Here is a 24,107-nt window from a genome sequence, read left to right as displayed (position 1 = left end):
AAGAGTGAAATATTATGTAGGTAGAGCCACGTGACAAGCCACTGCCTGATCCGATCGCGAACTCCGCCATAAACGGAGTTGAACCGGGTGGAGATTACAAATGAGAATGATATTGCCTTCATTACAGCCTTTTCTAAAATTTCTGTCCGATCAAAGTGAATGGGTATTGACCCCGTTCGTAAAAAAAATCACCCAAAAATGATCAAATTTCTCGTATTTTTATTTTTCAATACAGTAGAGTTAGCGCCGCACAGCCATACCTATTCCCGACCACAATGATTGATCCTACCCTTCACACTGGCCATGATCAGACCGTGTCCTAAGCTACCGTGCACGAAAAGTTCTGGAAATCATCAAGTTTTCCTCACCTGCTTTGATTCTCTCCGAAACAGCGACTGTGTGTCAACTATCATGTTCTCAACAAAGACAAGCGCGCCCACTGAAATGATGACCATTAGCCCCGCACCCGCTCCTGAAAACACCCCAGCAAGCATTCCAACAGTGCTTGCTGATGTATGTGAAGCCTCGTTGCTTCAGGCTGAGCCGGTGGGAGACAGAAACACCATACTCACATCCAGATCCTAGTTGTCAAGTTCGCGACTACACCCACGGTTGCCAACTTTATCAAAGAGGTCCCTTGCTGGTGAGCTGAGAGAATGCGGCAACTCTGCAGTCACCGAGATGGGCAATTTGTGCAGCCTCCTTGGTAGTGAGGGTTGAGGACATGAGGACGATGTGTCACTTCATGTCTGGAGACGCGTGTTTGGTACCCATGAGATGGTAATGGTGTGTGGAAGCTCGGCTGGGCTGATGTGAGGAGGATCGAGTGCAGGATCACTGTTTCCAATAGAGGCTGGCGACCTGCCTAGATCGCTGTGACCGTCAGTGCTATGGTCACTATTCAACGAGGAATGGGGAATAGCTGTGGGCGCTAATTCTACTAGATGGAGATATAATTCTATTGTATTGAAACATAAAAATATGAGAAATTTGACCATTTTCAGGTGATTTTTTTACGAACGGGGTCAATACCCATTCACTTTTGATCGGACAAAAATTTTAGAAAAGGCTGTAAGTAATCGCATGAGCGAGCACTGTGTAGGAAAAGGGGGAGGGGGGGTAATGATGGCAAGGAACAAGGATAGTGGGCAGTCCAAAAAAAAAACCAGCAAAAGACCCGCGTTAACGTGTTACGTGGATAAGGCAAACAACTATTGGTCATACCGTGACAAACGAGTGTGTGTTTCTTCTCGATTGTTCCATATATATTGATAGCACGAGTGAATGCATATATCACATTGCAACCCCCTATTATGTAGTCGATGCCGAGAACAACTATAGATCGTTAGGCGGGGCGGTTGAAGCACATGCAATTGCATGAAATACCTAGTCAAAAGAGAAGTCGAATGATTGGAAATTTCACCGCCTCAAGTCATGAGGGCTCACTGCCAGGCTTCGGTTCCAGAATGGGCCGCCTTGGGGCAATAACACGACCAAAAGTGGTAAATGCCAGACACACAGAAACGGGCTCCCTTCTTGATTCGAAGCGTGAACATAATTAGGTAACACGCCCCTCAGCGGCCCAACCCAAACTGGTTTAGTAAAACGTTGGGTCGCGATGACGCATGCCCATGAAGTCCTGGCCTTACGTGAGGCATACTTATACGTGGTAACCCTGAAGGTGGCTTGCTACGATTATTGCAGGGAGAAAACTAGACTCCTCCCCTGGGAAGTTCTGAGCCTCTGGCTATGTATATGGGTAAGGATGCTGCTTGGAATCCTGCGTAAACAGCCCCGAGAAATGGTTGTGCAAAGCGAAATGAACGGCAATCGCCGATATCGCAGCGGTTTTTTGCTGATACATATCCTTACTACATAAGTACTTTACGCGACAGAGTATAAATCGGGGGAGCTTTCGATGACGCCACATTGGCGGTGGGGCTTTGATCAGTAAACCCGACACACCAATTCAAACTGTCAACAATGACAAACAGAAACGCGTGTCGCATGAATAATATTTCTGAGATTTTCCACAGCTCCACCAAACACTCCACTTACATCTGGAGGTTGGTTGGTACCCTTGCCTAACACCACATCAATCATCCACATCAGCATTTATTACCAATGGCATTTCTCACGGTTTGCGGAAAGTGCCATCAAAAAAAAAAAAAAAAGAAGGGATTGAATAGAGAAGCCAATTTCCCGAGATGGAAGAACCAATTAAGTTCGGGATTTGCTCCCTCGGTTCGGTTCCAAAAAAAACCTCTTGAGCACGCCATTCTTGCGATCCATGTCGTTAGTGAGATTATTTGAATACAACGGCCTCACAAACAAATCAACACCATGGAAGGGGGGGGTCCATAATATTATTCCCTATCAACCCCGGTCATATCTCCTCATCCACTCCAACAACCGGCTTCAACAGTACTTTACTTCCCGCCACTTCATTTTTCTTTTATAACCCCGTTCTTACGCTAGAAAAAAAGCCACGCCATCTCCTTCGTTCTCATCACACCCTCCAGTTCCCATCAAAAACAAAAACAAGAAACAATGGTCGCGTACTCTTCTTCTGCTTTTACCTCCGAATCATCCTCCCCGGCCACAGAGATCGTCCAACTTCCCCCCGTATACACCCCCGATGAGCTAGAGGAAATAAATTCTCACTTGGAAACGCTCAGCCCTCAAGATATCCTCCAATGGGGTGTGCACAACCTTCCAGGGTTATACCAATCAACGGGTACGTTAGTCTTCCTTATCGCCCCTTCCATATCTCATAATCCCTCCACCAACCACCACCACCTTAGCCTTTGGCCTAACAGGTCTCGCCGGAACAGACATGCTCTCAAAACTAACCCCTTCCCCCCCACCCCTCATCTTCTTCGATACCCTCTACCACTTCACCGAAACCCTCGACCTCAGAGATAAAGTCCACCTAAGATACCCACGAACCCCCCTCTACACCTACCAACCCTTCGACTGTTCCTCCCCTTCCGAATTCGAATCCCTTTACGGTACACGTCTTTGGGAAACCAACGAATCCTTGTACGATTACCTCGTCAAAGTCGAACCTGCTCAACGAGCTTATAGAGAATTAAGCGTCAGAGCGATCATCACCGGCAGAAGAGCGAGTCAAGGTGGAGCGAGAAGTGGATTGGCTATACTCGAGATCGACTCGACCGGTTTGCTCAAATTGAATCCGTTTAAAAAGTGGAGTTTTAAAGAGGTCAAGGCTTATTTGGATGAGAACGACGTTCCGAGGAACGAATTGCTCAAACAAGGGTATAAATCTGTTGGTGATTGGCATTCGACGCAGAAGAGCGTTCCCGCCGGAGGGGACGGGAGTGTTACTGCTTCTGCTCCTCCTGTTGCTGGTGCTGGTGCTGGTGCAGAGGATGATGGAGAGAGAAGTGGGAGGTGGAGAGGGAGGGAGAAGACGGAGTGTGGGTTACATGAAGATTATTTCAGGATGAGGAAGATGGCTCTTCTCGCTGCGGGTGGGTTGGATAAAGAGAGGAGGGAAAGTGAGATGAGGATTGCGGATGATGACCGGGGGAACGAATTGGCTTTGGAGAGCGTCGTTCGATCTCCGTTGGGTATTATTGTTAGTGTTGAGGCTGAGGTTCGAGCGTGATGATGAGGGGAAATGCCATTAATTGCTGCCTCGTTTTTCTTTTTTCGCTTCTCTTTTTTCAAAACTATCTTATTGGTTTAGAACAACCGCTTCTTTTTTTTTCGTTTTTTCGTTTTTTCTAACAGTACTTGTTCATCATGGTCGAAAAGTAGCTTGAGAATCACCTTCCCTATTCGTTATATACAACGTCCCTCCGTGGGGGGACTTCAGACGAACGTTCTTCTAAGAAAGAAATACAATACAATAAAAATAAAAATAGTACAACTGTTGAGGTCGACTCGCGTTTGTGCAATCGCGTCATGGTATAGTTGGACGGATTGTCCGTGCAGGGAAACCAATGACCAGGAACGAATCGACAAAAAAGTGCATGTGTGGAGAAAAACTATTGCACTTGTTTGATCAGGGTCGCGGCATATACATATACATCGTGCCATTTTTCCAATAATTGCGATTTCGCCCATTGAACTCGAATCATGAATTTTTTGGGGTGCGCACGTTGTGGTGGTGGTGGTTGGTCTGGAACGACAAGTTCCATCACACTTGGGGAAATATTGAAATAGATCGATCGCGAATGGGGGAGGATTTCGGCCGAAGGGCCAAGTGTCCGCCCGTTTGGAGGGACTTAGCCGAGTTGGTTCGTAGTATAAGGTCGAAGTAGGTACTAATTGTGCGTGTTGTGACTAGTACGCCTGTGTGGAGCTTTCGAATCCGATTCATGCAGAGAAGGGATCCGGGAATCTAGATCGAGAGGACCCGCACTATGTAATAAATTGCCTAAACAAAGTTACTACTCTCTTCTAGCTGTGGCCGGTCGGGTTCGTTGATCAAGGCCGAGCCAATCACAGTATTGGGTGTTATATAGACCGGTCCGGCATATTTGAAGCAAGTATGTACGCGGTGCGTATGGATGGATGGGACGCGCAGGGCTAGGATTCAAGAGCGACTTGCCCGAACTCGTCCGCGACCCTGTTATTTCTCCGACATAAGATTAGAGACCCTTGATTTTTACATGGATGTCCAATCAATATAGTGATCCGGCTGTTCTCTGGAGCTCAAACACCACATTAGACGTCTGCGGTGAGGTACTGTGAACGACAGGGGTGTGGATTGTGTAGCGAGAAGGATGAAGGAAAGAGCGCGTGGTGACAATGCAATCGGTTATCCGAACCGTGAAGTTACATAATCGGTGGTGGCGGGTCGCAGGACATCGTACTTTGCATACATAAGGGACACGATTATGGGGTCGTTCTCGTACATCATGGTGTCAGTGATGCACGCGTTCGTTGCGGGACTCTAGAGACAGCGATGTGACGGTCCCAGTGCACAGAGAATATCGATGGGGCTATTTGTGTCCAGTGTATAACTGTATCCGTTCATGCATATGTAGATGCATGGGAACGTCAGTTCTATCAACAAAACTGGCAGATATGGAAGTGCACCGAGCTTTTCCCTAAAGCAACCCATGCATGGAACCCAAAAGGCATCACCGCCTCGACGCCATTCGGAAGCATTGCCTTGTCTGCGGTTCTTGCACTATTTTTTCGCGCTCCCTCGTGGGCTTATCGACAGGAAAGGCAAGAGCAAAGGGAGAACGCCGACGTTTTGTTTACTGAACATTCAAACATCCACAACATCTATAATATACACGCTTGGTTGCGACCCTCCCTTCGAACGGCCCTTGCTGCTGCTGTCCTTTTCTGCCACCCAACTGAACAGATATAGTGGTAAGGGCCTCAGTAAATCCCCCCTCGCCGTAACTCAAAGAGTACTCCCTGCTGCTTGGACCACGTGTTCAACTCCAACTGCAACCAGGCGTTACCAGAAGGCTCGAAGGGAAAAACAAAAACACGATGCAATATCCCTTCCAAACCGTGTATCGCCACCAAGTTCGCAGTGAGGGAACGAGTCGACCTCCCCAGCAGCAGGTAAGTAGTCCATCAAACAATTGCGAAGCCGTTCATACGCCCTGATATGTTTCCTCCCGGGTCTATTGGTGGCACATGCACTGAAGCCTCGACCTAGGTCTGAGGGTCGTATCCGGCCAGAACACTCAAGGCATACTCGGGATGCGCCTCCCTTGACACTCAGGGGAAACGAGAGGATGGGTGGGGGCGGGGCGACACGACAGGTGCCGGTTGTCCCACCCCAGTTCAGGACAGGGAGCCAAGTGGGAACCGTCCTGCCGCGGGCAGTGTTGCCCATGTACCCTCATCACCCCTACTGCCCGCATTGCGCGCCCCCGCCGGTCATGAGTGTTCCGGCGCCGTTACCCCCTCATATTCGCTGCGTGTTTCCTCCACGGCCGAGCCTGGTCCCAGCAGGAGCCCTCCTCCCTCAGGGCGTTCGGCACCCTGTAACCGTGGGACCGCCGCAGATGCGGCCGTACCACCTGCCCCCGGTGGTCGCAAGCAGGATCGGTGCCAGCGGTTTACCAGCTCCAGTGCGACCCCAGTACCACCCCTTTCCCCTTCCAAGACTACACCCGCCCCCGCCAGGACCCAGCGCTGGGTGGGGTACGCATCAAGGACGTCGGCACCGGGTCCACATGCAACCTGACCCCGTCGTATACTCAACTCATCGGAGTGATGTGAGTGAAGGTTTTTCCATTTGTCTGTAGAGCCGTCCATTGATGAGCGATTGCATCGGCCAGTCCGATGAGATAGTCCCTCAGGCTGTCAGCAGCCGAGGACAACCCAACATCTACGGTGCTATAGGCACACCTCCCAATAGAGGGTGGACACGGCACGCTGGGCCATCGTCTGCCAAGCGAGGACGCTCATGACGTTGGCCGATGACAACTACCAACCCGCACATTCCGGCCCACTCGCAACCTTACCAGCCGACCAAGTGCCAACGTCCAATGTCCCTTACCCACATCATCCAATCTACCATAACCCCCTCGCGTCTGAACCTCGACCTCCTTCAGCAGGCCACGGCAGTCATTGCGACTACGATGCCACGTTGGCATTTGTGCATGCACCGGGCCTGTTTGTAACGCATGTTTTCGTCTGCGTTTACACCGATGTGCTCGCAATCGATTATGAGCTTTGTGAGAGGAAGATGCCGTTGATCCTTCCGTTTCTTTCCTTGCTACGGGAGTCGGCGACAAAAGTAAATACTGTTCGTCCGGACGCGTCATTTTTGCTTGAGGCACTGTGTTGTCCTCCAGTCAATTATGTTCAACCTATCCGATCCTGACCGTTATTTTGATATCCAGCATCCATCAGATCACTCTATTTCACACTAGACTCATGTACTCCAATTTTGATCGTGTATTACCACCATCTTTATTACTGTAACAAAATTTCCAAATACAATGCCCATTAAGCTCCGCAAAGAACGATAAATGAACGCGCAGCATTGAAACTGATGCAACAAGTGAAGTGGCAGGTCCCCAAGCCACTTGAACGTAGATGCGCAATGAAATACTACGGGCACTCGGCATGCAGTGTGATCGTCCACCAGGTATTCTAAATCAAGGCAACACCAACGTACCTCTCACCTGCCACCACCCACGCATCGGCATAACCACCAACCGCCATAAAATGTACACAAGAGGTTTCTCCCAACGTCAATGGAGCCGGCCTAGATTAGAGACCACGAATGTGCGCATGAAAGAAGTCCCGGAAGCCAGCTCGAAAGTCCTTGGTGAATGGAACTAACCTAAGCGAGACGAGCAAGAAAAGCTTAGTTGGCGGTTCCGTCCTGCCAATGATGGATGCATGAGATCGACTGGTGCGTAGACGGAGTGGGAAGCGTTGGCGCTGTTTTGAGCATGTAGACGTGATGCAAAGAAATGTAGTGCGTCAAATACTTTGGAGCCCAACTATCAGATCAGGAATGGAAAGCAGCCTCCTTACAGGCCAGTTAAAATTGTCACTGCAATCTGAACGAGAGCTATTGTATTGCTAGGAAGAACTCCCAAATTCGCAACTGCTGATGAACGTCGATCCAGTTACTCATAAACACTCAAAATTGGCTCGGGCGATATATTGACCTCCGTTAGCGGCTGCGAGACGATGCACCCACAAAGCAGTCACGGGAAATAACGGGGCTCGCATTGACCTGCTGTGCAGGTAATTACCGCATTGACAACCCTGAACCCATCGCCAATCTCATCAACTGTGCCTGCGAGCCCACTCTTCGCCTTTCCGAGCCTCGTCGTTCCTTCGCTCTAATCATAGGATGCGCCCCCAGTGTCCACTTTAAATAAGTCATGCATGAGGGCAGAACCTCAGCGGTGCGCAGTTACCAAACAAGGGATGTGGTGGTAGTGGATCAGATGCATTACCCCGCGACCTCGAGATGTCGTGGCATTGCGGCTACCCACACCGGTATCATCAGTTGTACTTTATAACGCCGGATTGGGCAAAGACCCTTCCTCATGTGATGCCGAGAATTGTAGAGTTGGCCCACTGAGGTGTACGTCTGAAGATGGTGCTGCTGAGCAATAGTCAAGTTGCCCATTTCCAGAATGATTCGGCAGCGATTTGAGAACCGATTGCATTTCAGTTCGATCATCAGGATTAGGCTTGAGGCAGGGAGCCAGAAGTATCTCAGTAGGGTCCGTCGAAGAGAGGGTAAACGGTGGCTTTCCAAACCCAATAGCCTTGATAATGGCAAAGTCATTTGTAATGGAGCAATATGGTCGCGCATCGCGAAGAATCTGAGCATAACTGTCAGCCCCCAATAAAGCGTTAAAATATCCATTCATACCTCGAGGGCTGTGCATCCGAATGCCCAGACATCACTCTTTTCGTCGCGAGTGGGTTTCTCATCTACGATCACTTCGGGCGCTAAGTATCGAAACGTCCCGAACGTGCTCGCGTTATTGATATGTGTTGAGGGGTCACAAATAATGAACGAAAGCCCGAAATCACATAACTGCGGGGTTTCCTCACTACTCACGACAACATTTTCCTGACGATGCAAGCGGATTCACGGGAGTTGCTGACCGTGACTTCCTATAACATGACAATGACTCACAGGCTTGATATCGCCATGTATTATCTCCTGCGAATGGAGATATGCCAGTCCATTAGCAATACCGCGGATCTGGAACAACATCCTCATGAACATGAAAAGTGAACCAAATGGCGCAGAGTTAGACTCACCAAGGCTCGGCGATCGGCATCGCGACGGCGCCGTAGAAAAGTCCTGACATCCCCTTCGTCGCACCAATGTGACACCAAGCTTGGACATAACTTTTCCTTGCTCTCGAGGTATGACATCCATCCGAGAAGTTCAACGATGTGTGCATGCGTCAGCTTGCGCCATACCCTCATCTCACGAATTAGCCGCTTGGAGGATTGCGAGTGAATGGCAGAGAATCATCATGTCCGCGTCAACATACTTCAATAAATTTTCCTACATCATCAATACGTTTGAAAGTTTTTATGCAAACCTTGTTCTAGAAAGATGCGCGAGATGGCAGCTCAACGAGTGGAGGACTGTGAAAAATACGAACTGTGTTGTAGGTCCCCTTGTGAATCTCCCCGAAAGCACCCCATGCCTGATTACCCCACATAACTACCACTTGGTCGTTGAGCTCCCTGGGGTCAACTCGCAGCAGTCTCTCCGTGACATCTTGTACTAGGGATTCCTCATCGTCGGGCAACATGGCTGAATCCTTACTGCATGAAGTGCAAGAGACGAAGAGAGTGGTGGAACAAGGGTTAAGGTAAAGTGACCTGGACAGAAAGGGCTCATTCGATCTGGCCGCGCAGAGCACCCTTATCTTGGCAAGACCTTGATGATCGGATGCAAATTTGGGGCGAAGGGGCGCAGATAGGGGCGCAGCTCAATCCGGCGAAGCTGGCTGCTCTGAACCTCCAAATCTGGCGTGGCTTATCACTGGCCTATTCGATGTGGGGAACTCCCCGAACTGCTGGAGCCTATATCATAAGGCTGCCTAGACCTTTGCTGAGCTGCTTCTCTGCACCGTGTACCGGCCAAGATGGCAGAACTGATATCTGCTTCATCCGCTTCAAGTAGTCACATTACCTTGCTTGCAAGGTCACTTTCCGGGTCCACAATTCGTGGGAATCTTCACTTTCCCACCCCACCGATCTCTCGTCCCATTGGCTACTACGAATCCTGACTCGTGATCTCCTCAAGTGCTTTTACATGTCCCATTCATTTCGTGAATTTATTCGTTTATTCGTTTATTCGTCACAAGGTCGTGATTATGTGGTTTCGATCCGTTGTCCACTCTGCCACTCTGCCACTCTGCCGTCTGAGTCCTCTCCCATCTGGTGCGCGTCTCCTTCCCCAATCTTTCATCTTCTATCTCCAAGATTGGACTTGCTGATTGTCTGAAGAGCCTCTCATTGAATGCTCGCAAAAGTCGGATCGTGTCACGGCCAGAGCTTCGCCATAAGTGTTGAATGGTGTCAGCCCTCCTGTTGGTGGAGGTGCAAGATCGATGATGACATGCCGGATTGTTTGGCCTTGAGATAATCTGTGAAACCATATGCCCCTGTCATAGGCAGCTGTCGGTACTTCACTATCTTCGATTTCCCATCGACAACATCCACCCGATCTCTAGCCACTTCTTCCTTATCGACTCTTTTCGGAGTGTCTGAATCCTTAACGTACCTGTTGTCAGTCCCCCCGCCTTCTGTCTACACCACTACAACAGCCGTTGCCATTGGCTCGTCTACCATTATCTCAGTCATCACAGCATCATCAACTCCTCCCGCGTCGACAATATTCAGTGACTCTTCAGGCTTCAAAACTCGCAGGGATTCTGAAGGCTTAATCGGTGGCGCGATTGGTGGCGTCCTGGCTAGCACACAAGCAAGTAATCGCTCCAGCTTGACTCAAGAGACGTTATTTTCAGGTGCTCGTTCATTTGTGTCCAACATAGTCTTGATGATCTCTCCCTGTGGGTCAAGGGCTGAGGAAAGGATGGGTCGCCCTCTGAGCGCCCGCTTCCTGGGCCTTCTTTCTCACCCACTAAATGTCAACGCCAGGTTTTCAACTGTTGTGTGATACACTCTTATGTAAAAATTTCTCTCCACATTGCACTGCCTGCCAAAATGACAACGTTATTGTGCGCGTCTCTTCCCTGCAATTTGAATACTTGTTATTCTGCCATGGGTTCAAATTCCCACAAGCAAGGTCGTGGCTGCGTAAGCGGCCCTTCTAGTTGTTAGCGGCTCACACAATCTGGACGGAGAGGTGATCGATATCCGAACTACCGTCCCCACCCTAGGTGATGGAGTAGGCATAATGCTATTAACTCGACTGGGTTTCCCTCATCTGGTGGCATATTTAGGGCGAGAACAGTGTTCTCATGGAAGTCATACACGAGGTTGATCTCTCGCGGGAGGAGGCGGAGCATTTTGTTCAGGTTTGCGATTTATTCGCCAACATCAGCACAGGCTAAAATCATCGGTCATAGCGCGTGGAGCGCCAGTTGAAGATGCTTCGCTCTTTGATTTATACAAACATTGCTCGATTCCAAGAATGGATAGTGAATCTTGAGGATAAGACCTGGCTTCGCGCGAGAGTTACATACGCTGGTTGTGAGGGAGGGAAAGTGATGGATTATCTCAGCGCAAATGTGAATGCGGATCGTCAAAGACTGGTACGTTTCGCCATGTGCGCCCTCAATGCGTCCCTGTTATCCTAAGCGTTTCATTAGATTCTTGGGGTTTCCCGAGGGCTTTCATATCTTCACTCTAACGATGTCGTTCATGGGAATCTCAATCCAGTTCGTTTGCTCTGGTCTACTCATGGTGAAACTACTAGTTAGCCAATTTCCCAGGGCAACATTCACATCGGTCATGATGTCGGTGACGAGAATCCCATTCCTCGAATCAGCGGCTTTGGGTTCTCGTACGCCATGAGAGATGAACCCGTCCACCTCAAAGTGGAGGGCGCGTTCTCTGTGTCCTTAAGATATATCGCCCCAGAAATTCTGGCTGGAGACGGAGTCCCATGTGACCGAAAAGGTGACGTTTGGTCCCTTGGATCCACGCTGTCGCAGGTATTCCATATCTTTCTGTGTACCAATTAGGATCTCACTGTCTTCAGATACTCCTCGGTAGACGTCCCTACGAGAGTATCCGCAACGAATACCACCTTCTATTCGCAGTCGTGGACCCCTACGAGTGGGACTCCTCGGGTCCTTGCCATGAAACGCTTCAGAGGTGTCTCGTACGCGATCCTTCTCTCCGTCCCGCCCTCGGTGAAATTGTCGAAAGTTTAGAGTAAGTCGACTCCTTATTCATCAGCGGGCGGAAGCTGAAACCCAGCAGACTGGCCGTTACCCCTTCAGGACCCAAGCGCAAGCTTCTTGGAGTGGGCGAACGCGATCCCGCCGACACCATGCCCAGTGATCCTAAACCTCGCCGCTTTCCCTTCTGGTTCAGGAAGCCACAGCCCTCTGAGCCTCCTGATGATCGGTCGCAAGTCTCAACTCCCCCTGCCTCCAACAACCGGGTCGCCGGGCCTGCCACCGCATATGACAGAACGGACGACAAAGACCACAGCAGCCCCGCAGGACTGCATTATGGCGCCCTTACTGGTACAGCGCCCGCTCTTCTACTTCCTAGTGGCACTTTACAGGATGATACCACGAAGCAACGGACATCTTTTCGAGACAAGTCACTTAGGCTATTCCGCAGAAGTCCCACAAGTCCCACAAGTCCCACTCCCACTCCCAGTCGTCGCAACCAATCAAGCGCATCCCAATCCAAACATTTTGTGCCGATTACTTCCGTCCACCCGCAACAAGAACTTGGACCGTCAGTCCCAGTCACTTCATTGGTGCCAGCGGAATCAGTGCTTCGTAGATCCGATGGCGATCTGAAGAAAACGATGATCCGTGCCACCGAACGACTTCTCAGAACTGCGGCCGTTGATCTCATGATCGTCCCGATCGCTAATCTCTACCAGATCCCAAACAACCTTTTCACATCGATCCAAATCTTTGAGGTTCGCAAATCATCCTGACCATCCCGATCGTGATTGCCTCTCATACTCGGTGCATGCATGCAGAATGTCAGCAGAAACGCAGAGGAACTCGAACAGTTGTGCACCGTAATTCAGAAAGTACAAAAGTCGATTTTTGAGCCCCTGCGGAAGTGTACTGGAGAAATCCCTCCTGAGCTCAGGACCTTAGTGCAGGAATTCCACATGTACGCATCTCATCTTTCCTCTCGTTCACATTCACTTATTCTCTTCGTAGGGCTTTGCAAACACAAGTGGAAGAAATTAAATCAGTCCAGGAAAAGCAGGTCGTCGGGAAGACTCTTCGGGCGTCCAACATCACACAACAAATAACTGATATAAAGAACTGTCTAAATGATGGTATTCGTCGATTCGAGGTTTGCGTGCTCGAGATTTTTTGAATGGCTGGATCCTGACTTGCCATGTCTGCCACAGCTAAGATCATCGATTTTAATCCTGTTTCGTACCGAGCACGCGTCAGCTCTATGTACGTGTCTGGGTACATACTTATGGATTGCCTAATCACTAATGCTCCTAGCCGAGATATCGGAACTCAAGCGAGCCCCGGCCGAGCATATTTATGTGAAAAGCAAATCAGAGTGCCTGCCAGGCACACGAGTTAAGATTCAAGAATCCCTACTCAGGCACCTGAAGGGAGCTGGGAACCGATTCGTTTGGCTACGGGGATCTCCTGGGACGGGGAAGACTGCGATATCTATGAGTGTTGCATCCACTCTTCAGGAGCAGGGTATGCTGGCCGCGTCATTCTTTTGGGATAAGAACCAGGCAGGAACAAGCTTGGATTCTATCGAACTGTTCCCCTCTACCCTTGCTTGCCAACTCGCATCCTTCAATGAGGACTTCAAATTGTCGCTTGTCGGGCGCCTTCGGCAACTTTCCTTTGTTCACGATTTGTCTCTGGAAGAACAAATCGATACTCTGATGATTGGGCCGATGCGTGACTTGAAGGACATATGGTCGAGAAAGGATCGCCCCGTTATCGTCCTGGATGGCCTTGATGAGTGCGGGGATCAGGAGAGACTTGGATCCCTGATGAAATTAGTACTTGCCTTTGAGGAGCTGCCACCGATATTTTCTGTGCTAGTTAGTTGTCGTCCTGAGCCAGAAGTCATTTCAGCTTGGGATAAAGCTCGGGCCAAGGGTCATGTCATAGATTTGGACAAGGTTGTAGCGGAAGAAGCTTTCCAGACGGTCCGCTGTATGGTGGAAGAAGGCCTTCAGCACCTCTTTGACAAATATTTGTGGGAACCAGACAAGAAGGAACTTGACGCTTTCGCTCGGGCTTGTCAGGGGTTACCTGTTATGGCGTCTATCCGGGTTCGCGATGTTGTCCTGCAGACACGGCGTGGCCGCACCTTGCAGTCGGTGTTCCGGGAGTTGCTAAACCTCACCAATCCACCTGCCAACCTCAACTGGGAGTACTTGCGAATTCTTCGACAAGCCTACATGCTGGATCCATCTGATATTCACCCAGATGTAGCCAAGAAGTATCGCTCAGTGGTTGGCGCGATTGTTGCAGCGCATGTGACGATGGACGTCCCTTCTATGTCACAGCTTCTCAAGATTGGCGAAGACGAGGTCCGTGCGACATTGGAACCAATCAGCTCCATCGTCAATCTTCCCTCGGGAAACACAGAAGATGTCACCTTATATCACGCGACGGCAAAAGAATTCCTCACGGGGAAACCAATTGGCGATGAGAAGGACAAAGTATTTTTCATCGATACCGTGAAAGGTTATTTCATGGGATTGCCGCTCCTTCGGCTCTTCATCAATCATTGTGAGCAGGATATGTTCAGAATACCTACGAATCATCCTTTAGGAGATCAAAGAAGATGGGAGAAATTTATGGTGAAAAAGGAGGATTATCGCAGGTGCTTCTCCTATGTTATTAAATACTTGCTCAAGCACTTGGACCCTGTGCAACTTTTTTCACAAGAGTCCAATGAATTGCAGAACGAGTTTAATTCCTTCATCACGCAAAACTACCTCTTGACTTTCATGCACTTGGGAGGTTCATTATCTCATGACGAATTACCTCAATTTAATGTAAGCGTAAACTATTCATCCGACGCTTGTCTGATGTCATTTCTGATAGAATCACAATTCAGCCCAACTTCTGGGAGATTTACGTCTCGCAGCTTCCACTACTACAAATACACCATGGGAACTCTATCGATCGAAGCTTCCATTCGTTCCACCCTCGTCGTCTGTTTACAAACAATATGGCCATCTCTGTGATGTCCGGATCTTTTCCGCTTTTGGCGAGTTCTCTGGTGGTACCATTCCATTAAGCGAGGATTTACTCAGTGCCCAAGAAGTCATGCAGACAAAGTTAACTGAAGAACCAGAGGCAGGTGAATATGAAGCTAAATTCCATGAACCTGATGTTCGCAATGGCATCGTGACATGTGCTGCACTCTCCCCCAATGGTCACTATATTGCACTTGGATTTGGCAGCGGAATTATCGAAGTGGCTGATCTCGACCACCAGTGCACGATCTGCCGATTGCAGCACGATCCAGCCAATTTCCCGGCCTGGATCGAATTCGTCCACGGCAGCCACCGAGTTGCCACTGAAGATAACAATGGGAATGTAATGATCCTCGGTGACGGTATGATCCCTGTAAATCTTGGCACTCTTCCCACCGGTCCCTATCCAGCTGGAACCACAGCCTCAGATGACGGATTATTTGTCGTGCGAGTCCCACGAAATCTCGACAACCCTTGGTATGACAACATGATGCTTATATCTGTTCCGGAGGTTCCATCTATTCAGCCTCTCACCTCACCTCCTTTCTCCCCATCCTCTCAATTCTATAATACGAAGTTAGTCATTCCACACCGTCGGACCCTTGGTTTCTCTCCAGGAGCACGCTATGTTGGTGCTTTTGATGGGATCCAGGCCGTTGCCTGGTCAACCGAATCATGCCAGTGCATTGTGGGTTATCGGGTGACGAACTTCGATTATTGGATTATTAATCCAAATGTCCCTCCGACATGCTCATATCTCATCCCTCATCCTATGTTCACTCGAGCCACTATTCCCTTGGCAGAAGGCGACATGGCTGATGAAGGACTTGATTCAGTAGATGAATTCTGGATCAAATGCCCATTTTACGACGTCCCGCCATCCACAGAGTCTTCGTCCCATAGCATCTATTCGTCTGCGGTAGGAAGGACCCCACTGATCAAGTCATCATCAGTCTGGTTCGATGGCAGAGCAGAGCTTACGCTCCCAACGGACTTGAAACCCCACCAAGCTAGGGGAGCCTGGTATGGTGATCGGATACCACATGATTATACGGGGCTCTACTGCCCTCAGTCCAGCCGAGATGGAACTCGATTTCTACTCCAGGGCCGGCAAAGAGCCCCAATTGTTGTCGACATCAGCCAAATCGTTTAATATTTACTAGTACAGCGCTTCATCTCTTCTCATCGCTAGTCTAAAAGCGATCTTTGATGTATTGGCATTATAGTTAGGGAAGCGATGGAACCGTGGGTGTTGTGTGCATAGAGCAGTGAGGCAAGAACCAATAATATAATAATGTTCACCCGAATATATATCCGGAACGAAATAGCCCGAGAAGTAACATCGCGGTAACTTCGACTGAACCAGAATATAATCAGGAAGAACGGAGGGATATCTTTACTTTCTTGCAACAACGCCTCATCGTCGGTACGTGTGAGTCCCCAACATATAGACAATGGTAGTATTGGACAGACAACTAAGTTTTCGATGCATGCAAGCATGGAAACGCGGAAATGGCATCTAAGTGAGCGCTAGATATTTGCAAGGTTATGAGCAAGCGATCCAAGGGAATCGAGAGTAAATATCTCACTTCGGTTCACGACATTAGAAGTTGGAGTTTCACCTTGCTTTTAAGCGTGGAATGACTTGGAAAACGGAAAAGGAGGGCGAAAGAAGAACAGAATGACCCTACGGTTGGGAAGAGCGGTGCAACCCCAACACAGCACAGGGAACGGTGCCGAACGTCCCGACATGACTCGAAAAGCTCCGGGGATAAATCCCCAGCATTGCAGGAGTCAAGTAGCACCGGTTTTTGAGCTGGGAACCACTTGTGCAAGGTCGAGCTGTGGGAAAATTGTTTTGTTGAACACTGGCTTGGGAAGGAGCACTTATTCACAGCACTCGGCAAAGAATCGAGATATCGGAGGGTAGACAGGTATATGGGTACCACCAAGAGGCACGATGCATGTGGGTGTCGCAGAGGTAGCTCGCATCGATGTTTTCGTGCCGCCAATCCCATCGCTTCGAATTCTGGTCGCTTCAGAGCTGTTTGTTGCTTCCTGGAATAGGAAGTCAACGAAGTGGGAAGAAGTGATAGCAGGCGTACTTTCCGGTTGGATAATACCCCGTAGAGGCTTTGTTCCTGAGGACAGGGCGTTGAGGTGGTAGTTTCCATGTCCATGGGTTTAGACACTTAGTGTTTAGTTAGAAGGAGACATGGTATACTATCTTACCTTGCTTGACGTTAGAGATATTATAGTTTCCTAGAAAAAGTAGGGTGTTTTTCGCCCATAATTGGCGGGGACGCGTTAAAACACCAAACAGCTGTAAAAAATACGTTCATGTGTAGGGGATACCCAATAGGGTGACAGCGTGAGTGCATCATAGCACGCGTCCAACGAGAATGGGATCAAGTAGATATCGCTCTAACCAGAGAGTACAATGTATGTTGGATCGCTAAGATCGGAGGCGCCGATCTCACAAGATCGGGTTTTCGTGACACCGGATTGGCAATAGTCGGTAGCGAAGTGTGGACCAAGGCCAAGAAAACGGAGCACCAAGGAAGCAAGAATGCGTTATGTGGATCCGGTGTCAGTTGGATAGGGATGCAGCAAGGTAAGGGAGATATTGCAGTTAAGAGGAAGTCTCGACAAGGGCGAAGACTGCACACGACAGGCAGATTATATGCAATTATGGCCTCCTTCCTTGTATACCTGGCTCCATGCCAACGGAATACATATTGGGACTCGGTTCACGATGAAAAAAGAAGTGGAAATGCTATGATGGTCTCATGCACCCACACGAGCTGCTTTGGTGGAGACCCGCGAGAAAATTTTCGAATTTCGAATTGGTAAAACACTATACCATTGAAATCGATGGAAATGGTCGACTCACCAATCCTGGTTATTTACCAAAGTTTGCTTCCACAGTGAGGGGCTAGGTGCTCAACTAGAATAGCGGGCGCGCCCGCAAGTAGCAATGCAGCGACCAGGCAAGGAAACAGATCTTGAGTGTCATTAACGTTACCAATAAGCGCGACGTGGCTTCCTCTTTTGGATGTAAATGTGCTTCAACGGGATATGCCGGGCTCAACAATCTAAATGCCATGGAGCCAGAAGCGACGAGTGTCTCATGGCCTGCTAAAAAGCGACCAAGTTGAGGAGGCCCTCAATGTCGCCATCACAACCTATGAGTCTGCTGAGCTTGCCATCCTTCATCTTATGGAAAAATATGAGATTGATTGGCAGACGTTGAAGAAGCTTGCAAACGGTGAGTCCCGCTTTCGTTCTACTGAGGCATCTTAAAGATCGCCCTTAGCCAAAGGCCTTGATACCAGCTTCTCTCACGTAACCTGGGAACAAATTGCCCCCTTTGTCGGGATTGATCCCTTCTTCGGGCTTGCAAGGCTCCCCAAGTTTGAACTCAAGCGAGCTCGAATCCCCACGGTATTTTTCAAGTCGATAGTCCAAGAGGTCGATCGTAACAATTCCGTATATGGGCCTCTACGGACTCATTTAAACGAAGAGGCTCATTCCCGCTTCATAGCCCCGGTGAGACTAAGTCATCACGAATGGCACTCTTGGCTGATCGTTGCTCCAGGTTTTTATCGGAGTGGCGGATTTATTCTGCTCTTCGATCACTGGTGTTCCCGAAACAGCCCTTGGGGGCCGTGTTGCAACCAAGGGCAGGGTTGAACATCACTTTGTCGCTGTCGGCGGGCTAACGCTGCTGGTTGTCGTGACTATGTATAAGCTGGGTACTCCAATGGAACGACGGAATGCCATCGCGCAAATGGTTGCAGAGGCCGATGGTAAGTTGTCGACTCATTCGTTTGAGAATGTCAATGGCGTGCTTATTTCATGCCAGCTTGTGATTATCGAAACCTCACTCTATCATATAACGGCCCCGTATACTACATTCTGTTTGACGGGGAGTCTTTTACATATTTCAAGTACGATCACAGCGAGAAACGCAAATTCTTCCGAGGCAAACTAGGCGAGGTGGAGGTGTTCAGGTTAGCAGACTCAGAAACGGACCCAAGACAGTTCATCCAAGACCTGCGTTCCGTGTGTGAAATCACCTTTTCTCTACTGCTGCAGGCGCACGGCCAGGCTCTCCAATCTCTAGCCGAAAGAGACCCCGACGAGGAAGAAGGGTGGAAAAGTGGAGCTAAAGCCGTTGAAGAGGTTCTCCAGGAATGTCTCAATGCAGCTTCCTTCGATAAAGTTGTGGCTGATCAGCTGGCGGGGACGGCACTCACAAAGCTCTCCGATACGTAGGGATGCCTTCTCAAAATGGACGGTTCACGGCTGACCTCAATCTTCCCGTGTTCTAGCATTAAGTCCCTACCTCCAGGTGTGATACAAACCAGCCATCATCGCCTCATGGAATTCTTCGATAATATCTAGTTACCTATCCGCTGTTGAGCGGGCAGTATTTGCTGCTATCGATGAAGTTGCTCCATGCACACGACAATCGAGTTCGGACAGTGTTACGGCCCCTGGACACTCTGAAACCTTTTGTTTGAAGGAACGAATGGGTCTTCCGCAAGTGGCTGACGACGCAGACCATAGTGGCTGTCCCAGAGCTTTGGCGTTCCTTCTGGAGACGCGAGAAAGAGTTAATGGTATCCGTGGAGAACGAGCCATAAAATGCAATGGGCATTGTATTGAGATGCCGCGGGCGTGAGGCCTATGCATGGATCACACAGTCGCGCGAGACACGGAGAATTCGAACGGCCGGACACCGGGATAGGATTCAATGCTGCAGCATCCAGAGGTTGAGTTTGACAAGGAGAGCGTAGAGGAAATGAAGAGCAGTAAGACCCATAACCGATGTGCCCAGCACATTAACAATCTCGATTTAACATACATTCTCCAGATGTCGTAAATGGAAACTTGTTGACCGACTTACAGGTTCAGACTAAACATCAAAATCCCAAGCGAGTGCAAAGATACTAAACAATCTCGATGACAAGTGGTGCTTTCATGTGACCTTGGAGCAGGAATCGAGTTCCATCCCTGCTGGAGCGGGGATGGTAAAAGTCCGTCAGGGGCATCCGATCCCCATACCAAGCATAACGATTGCGGCTATCGAGTCTGATCGGGTGATATCCATTTGGGACAAAGAGAAGTTCTCTGCCATCGAATGAGATTACGTATTGATCCAGTGAGGCTGTGGTGGTGACCCGATGAAGCAATGGAGTCCTTCCGAACATAGAAGAATGGACTTCCCCATCTTCATTTTTCGAAATGTCATAAAACGGGCAGTTGAGCCAGGTTTCATCCAAGTCGCGATGCATGGCTTCAGGATGAGTACGTCGAAGGAACATGGGCTTATGTCTGGCATATGATGAAGGGGGAGATCCGACTCCTGGATTCAACATCCAAGTGGGGCAGCTCGGTACCTGATAGTAAGCAATGAGCTCATGCGACTCCATCGACCAAACAAAAGCTTTCTCCATGTCATAAGCGCCGACGTAACGAGCTCCGGGGGAAAACCCAAGTGAGCCACGGAAAGGAATAGATGGAAACTCAGGGGATGACTGGGCTGTGTGTTTCGATCCAGAGTGGAAAGAGTTAGAGCGAGGGAAAGGCAGGCACCGGATAGATGGGCGATCTGAAACAGATAGCACGACCACACTTTTGTACCACTTTTCGTCCCCTGGTGCCCGAACTATTAATGACCTATCCTGTGGCACTGCCGTCACAACAGAATAGCGGCACACAGGAAGTGGATCCTTTAATCTCACGGGCTGTGCACCGCGAGCAAAGATGATAACCCTTCCCTTGTTGTCTTCCACGGCGATACGACAATCGCCAGAGACGAACTCGATCCAAATGGGATGATTGGAAGCGTCACACTGGAATTGGGAGACGGCGCATCGATCATCAATATCAGCAACCTCGATCATGCCATTTCCGAAACCAAGGGCAACATAACGGCCGTCTGGAGATATTGCCGCACTGGTAACAGTGCCATTACGAGTACCGGTATGATCAAATTCAGCCTTATAATCAACTGCACCAAATTTGTGAGCAAGCCACCGCGATTCGACCGGAATTGTTCTCGTTTCGGGTGCATCGGAAGAGACGACACTTTGCAGCATGAGTGTGGCCTTGCTTAGTGGAATGGCATTGCCATGAGAAAGCTGATCACCAAAACAGAAGATGCGGATGCGAGAAACAGAGAGATGGCCGTATTGCTTGAACAGTTCAGATGATGGTGGGAAGAAACGAAGAGAGGATGGATGATACCGCCAAGGATGACGAGGAATTGAAAGCAAGTGCTCGTTGTAATACGCAGTCTCATTTAGAAGCCTAATTGGATGGTGCTGGATGCAACGAAAGTGGAGCTTTAATTATTCGAACAGGGAAAGTAGACGTGGACACTCACCTGGACTTGGTGACGCAATCGATCAGGCACGTGAGAAGATAAGAATCGAGGATTCAGCGCAAGATATGACGATAGGTTGTGCGTAATAAAGCGCTCAAACTTGTGCTGCAATTCATTTTCGTCGCGGGAGAAAAGTTGAGATGGATCTAAATGGTCAAACAAGTGCCTTAGGGCATATTTGACATGTCCAGGAAGATTCCTGAGCTGTTCCTGAAAATTCTTCCATTTGTTCGCACCTCCAGATGACGTCTCCGTGGGGATGCCATACAGGTTCCGATCGATGATGTCATTCACAAGTGCAAGGAGTCGAAAGCCGATGAAGTATCCCTCCACGTCATCAATGAAGAAGGCCTTGTCAGTGACAACGGGGTTACTGGTGATAAATTCCCTTGCCGTCGCATGGTAGAAATCAATGGTTTCGGTGTTGTCCAAGGGGAGATTGAGTATGGAGCTGATCGGCTCCAAAGACTTCCACACTTTATCCTCTGTCATCTCCAGGAGCCGTGACAGGGAATGTACGCTGTTCACCTGTGGATCATGTGCGGCGATGATCATCCCCATGACTTTGCGGTAAGTCTCGGCAACGTGGGGACGAATTTCGGAATTGGACATGTATGCTCGTCGAAAGACGCGCAGGTACTCAGAATGAACATCGGTAGGCGCATCTTTGAGATTGCAAAAGTATTCAAACTCGGATTGAAGGTCAGCACCACGTTGAGTCAGACGGCGAACATCACGAATTCGCATTTCAGCAATAATGGGCAATCCACGACAAGCTGAGGCGAAAGAACGAAGGTGTCGTTCTAATGGTTTCCACTCTGATTTTTGGATACAGTCCGCGAGCTTCTCCTGGACCATCCTCAGGACGGTGGGGTCATGCTTGTAATTATCCAGATCCTCGCAAGGAAGGTTTCCGTAGGCAGGACCAAATTTTGCAGTCCAAGCCGAAGTTATTTGTGTTTCTGGACGAGAACCAACAAACACCGCAAAGTTGATCGGCAGACCATCCAGCAGTAGCACAGCCTTCATCAAGTTCTCAAGTGTTTCCTGATCCCCACATTCATCTAAGCCATCAAGAATGATGATGAAGCGTTTCTCACTCGACAGCCACAACTCCTTCAGATCACACATTGGGCCAATGATGAGAGCCTTCACTTGCTCCTCCAAGCCAAGACTCGAAGCTAATTCTAGGTCCTCCCGCTGAAGATGTTTTACAAGTGACAATTTGAAGTCCTCACTGAAGATTGCAAGTTGTCGCGCAAGTGTGGACGGAAACATTTCAGTAGAGTCGAGCCCACTGTCTTTTTGATTCTTATCCCAGAAGAATGACGCCGCCAGTCTGCCTTGATTGGCAAGAGTCGAAGCGATGCTTAGAGAAATTGCGGTCTTGCCAGTTCCGGGGGAACCGCGTAGCCAGAAGAATCGGTTTTGAACTTCTCCCAGATGTTCGAGTACAGATTGCCGCATCACAACCCGTGTGGTTTGAAGGCACTCTGACTTACTCTGGACACGCTTGTAATCAGCGGGGAGTCGTGTGAGTTTCCGAAGTTCCGCTGAGGACAGTATTGATTAGAAAGTCTGGGGCGTGAACATGGAGACGCACATTGTACAAATAAATGATGGGTGTGGAGAAAATCCAAGGTGGAAATCCTCAACTTCACGGAAAAGACTGGGTTGGGTTACCATTGCAACAGCATTAGTTGATTGCACATGCCTGGAAGCGGGATATGGCATCGTTTAGGCAGGTCTTCATGGCAGTGATTTGCTGAGCTATATCGGTCGCTTGAACTGTCTTCTTGACGACATTTTGGCCCAGTAGCAAAATGACATTCCCAAATTGTTTTTCCAAGGCCCTGTATGGATGAATTTAATTAAAAAAATGAGGAGAGCGACAGGGATTAGACATGTACCTGCGAAAATCGGACGCTAACGTCTCCAGCCCCGGTGGCCTGTCGCCACGCCAATTCTGGATGGGTTCGACCACCGAGTGCCATGCTTTATGAATCCCTTCGCACAACCCATCTAGGCCATCAGCATTCCCTCGAACGGTCTGACAGAGGATAAGTATCGGCGACCAACCCTAGATAATCCACGAACCTCGTAGATTTGGATCCAGCTCAGAAGCAATGTTGGGATCTCGTCGAGATGGGCGACGGGAACAAATTTGAGAACAGAGGATGCAGTTTGGAGGGAAAGTTTTATCGCACCAAGGACCGTTTCCGTTCCATCACCAGCCAAGGCAGCGGACGATGAGTCTGACGTGGGCACCGCTAAGGGAGCCAAGTAATCCTGTTTTGCAACTGGCTGTGGATGGAAAACCGCTTTATCACCGCCGACGGTCGATGTGTTGGACGTTGAAGGGACTTTGCGGATATTCTGATCGGACGGAAGGAGAGATGGAGTAGATTTTGAGTCAGGAGAAAGCTGAGTGACACCAGGTCCCACGCCGGATTCTTGAACTGAACTGGCATTGCGTCCAAGGAATCTCCGAATTGGCCTCGCTGCGCGACGCATCACACTGACCAAAGGATTCGATGGGTGAGTGGCGACATTTGGCATCGACGAACTGTGAGTGTGGGCCCGGGAATCGGCGGAACGGATCCGAAGGCCTGGGTTCGAGTTCCCCGCCGTCAGTGTGTCATTGGATGGTGACTTGGAGGCACTTTGCTTGGAGTGGCGCTTGAAGGGCATTCTACGAGGATAGGCTGGCAGCAAACAATCGATGACAAATGCAAGGACGGCATTCTCCAGATGTCCCAGAGAGGCCTATGCCTAAGTTTGGCCTAAGCGGGCCCGGCTTCTCGCCACATTTGGAAACTTACAGCAAGGTAAAAAAAATCGACGCGCCCA

The 24,107-nt window shown here is 49.4% G+C and overlaps 2 protein-coding genes across 2 annotated transcripts; one reads left to right on the top strand and one right to left on the bottom strand.

The window, feature by feature from the left end:
* Window positions 1–340: 340 nt before the first annotated feature.
* On the bottom strand, window positions 341–999 carry EI90DRAFT_3097822 (uncharacterized protein; the record flags this gene model as incomplete). Its single annotated transcript, XM_039062539.1, has 1 exon — window positions 341–999. A coding segment is annotated over one exon (256 nt), but the record flags the coding sequence as incomplete, so codon positions are not given.
* A 9,489-nt stretch (window positions 1,000–10,488) lies between these two features.
* EI90DRAFT_1040966 (kinase-like domain-containing protein) lies at window positions 10,489–12,021 on the top strand. The gene is made up of 7 exons (XM_039051432.1): window positions 10,489–10,855; window positions 10,911–10,985; window positions 11,037–11,222; window positions 11,280–11,348; window positions 11,403–11,620; window positions 11,672–11,847; window positions 11,896–12,021. The coding sequence occupies exons 2-6, from the start codon at window positions 10,929–10,931 to the stop codon at window positions 11,844–11,846; spliced, it is 705 nt and encodes a 234-aa protein (XP_038907766.1). The 5' UTR covers window positions 10,489–10,855; window positions 10,911–10,928; the 3' UTR covers window position 11,847; window positions 11,896–12,021.
* Window positions 12,022–24,107: the final 12,086 nt, after the last annotated feature.

This window comes from Cantharellus anzutake, assembly GCF_015039405.1.
Source record: "Cantharellus anzutake strain C23 chromosome Unknown EI90scaffold_234, whole genome shotgun sequence".
In the NCBI taxonomy this organism is placed as follows: domain Eukaryota; kingdom Fungi; phylum Basidiomycota; class Agaricomycetes; order Cantharellales; family Hydnaceae; genus Cantharellus; species Cantharellus anzutake.
This window is presented reverse-complemented; position numbering and strand designations above follow the sequence as displayed.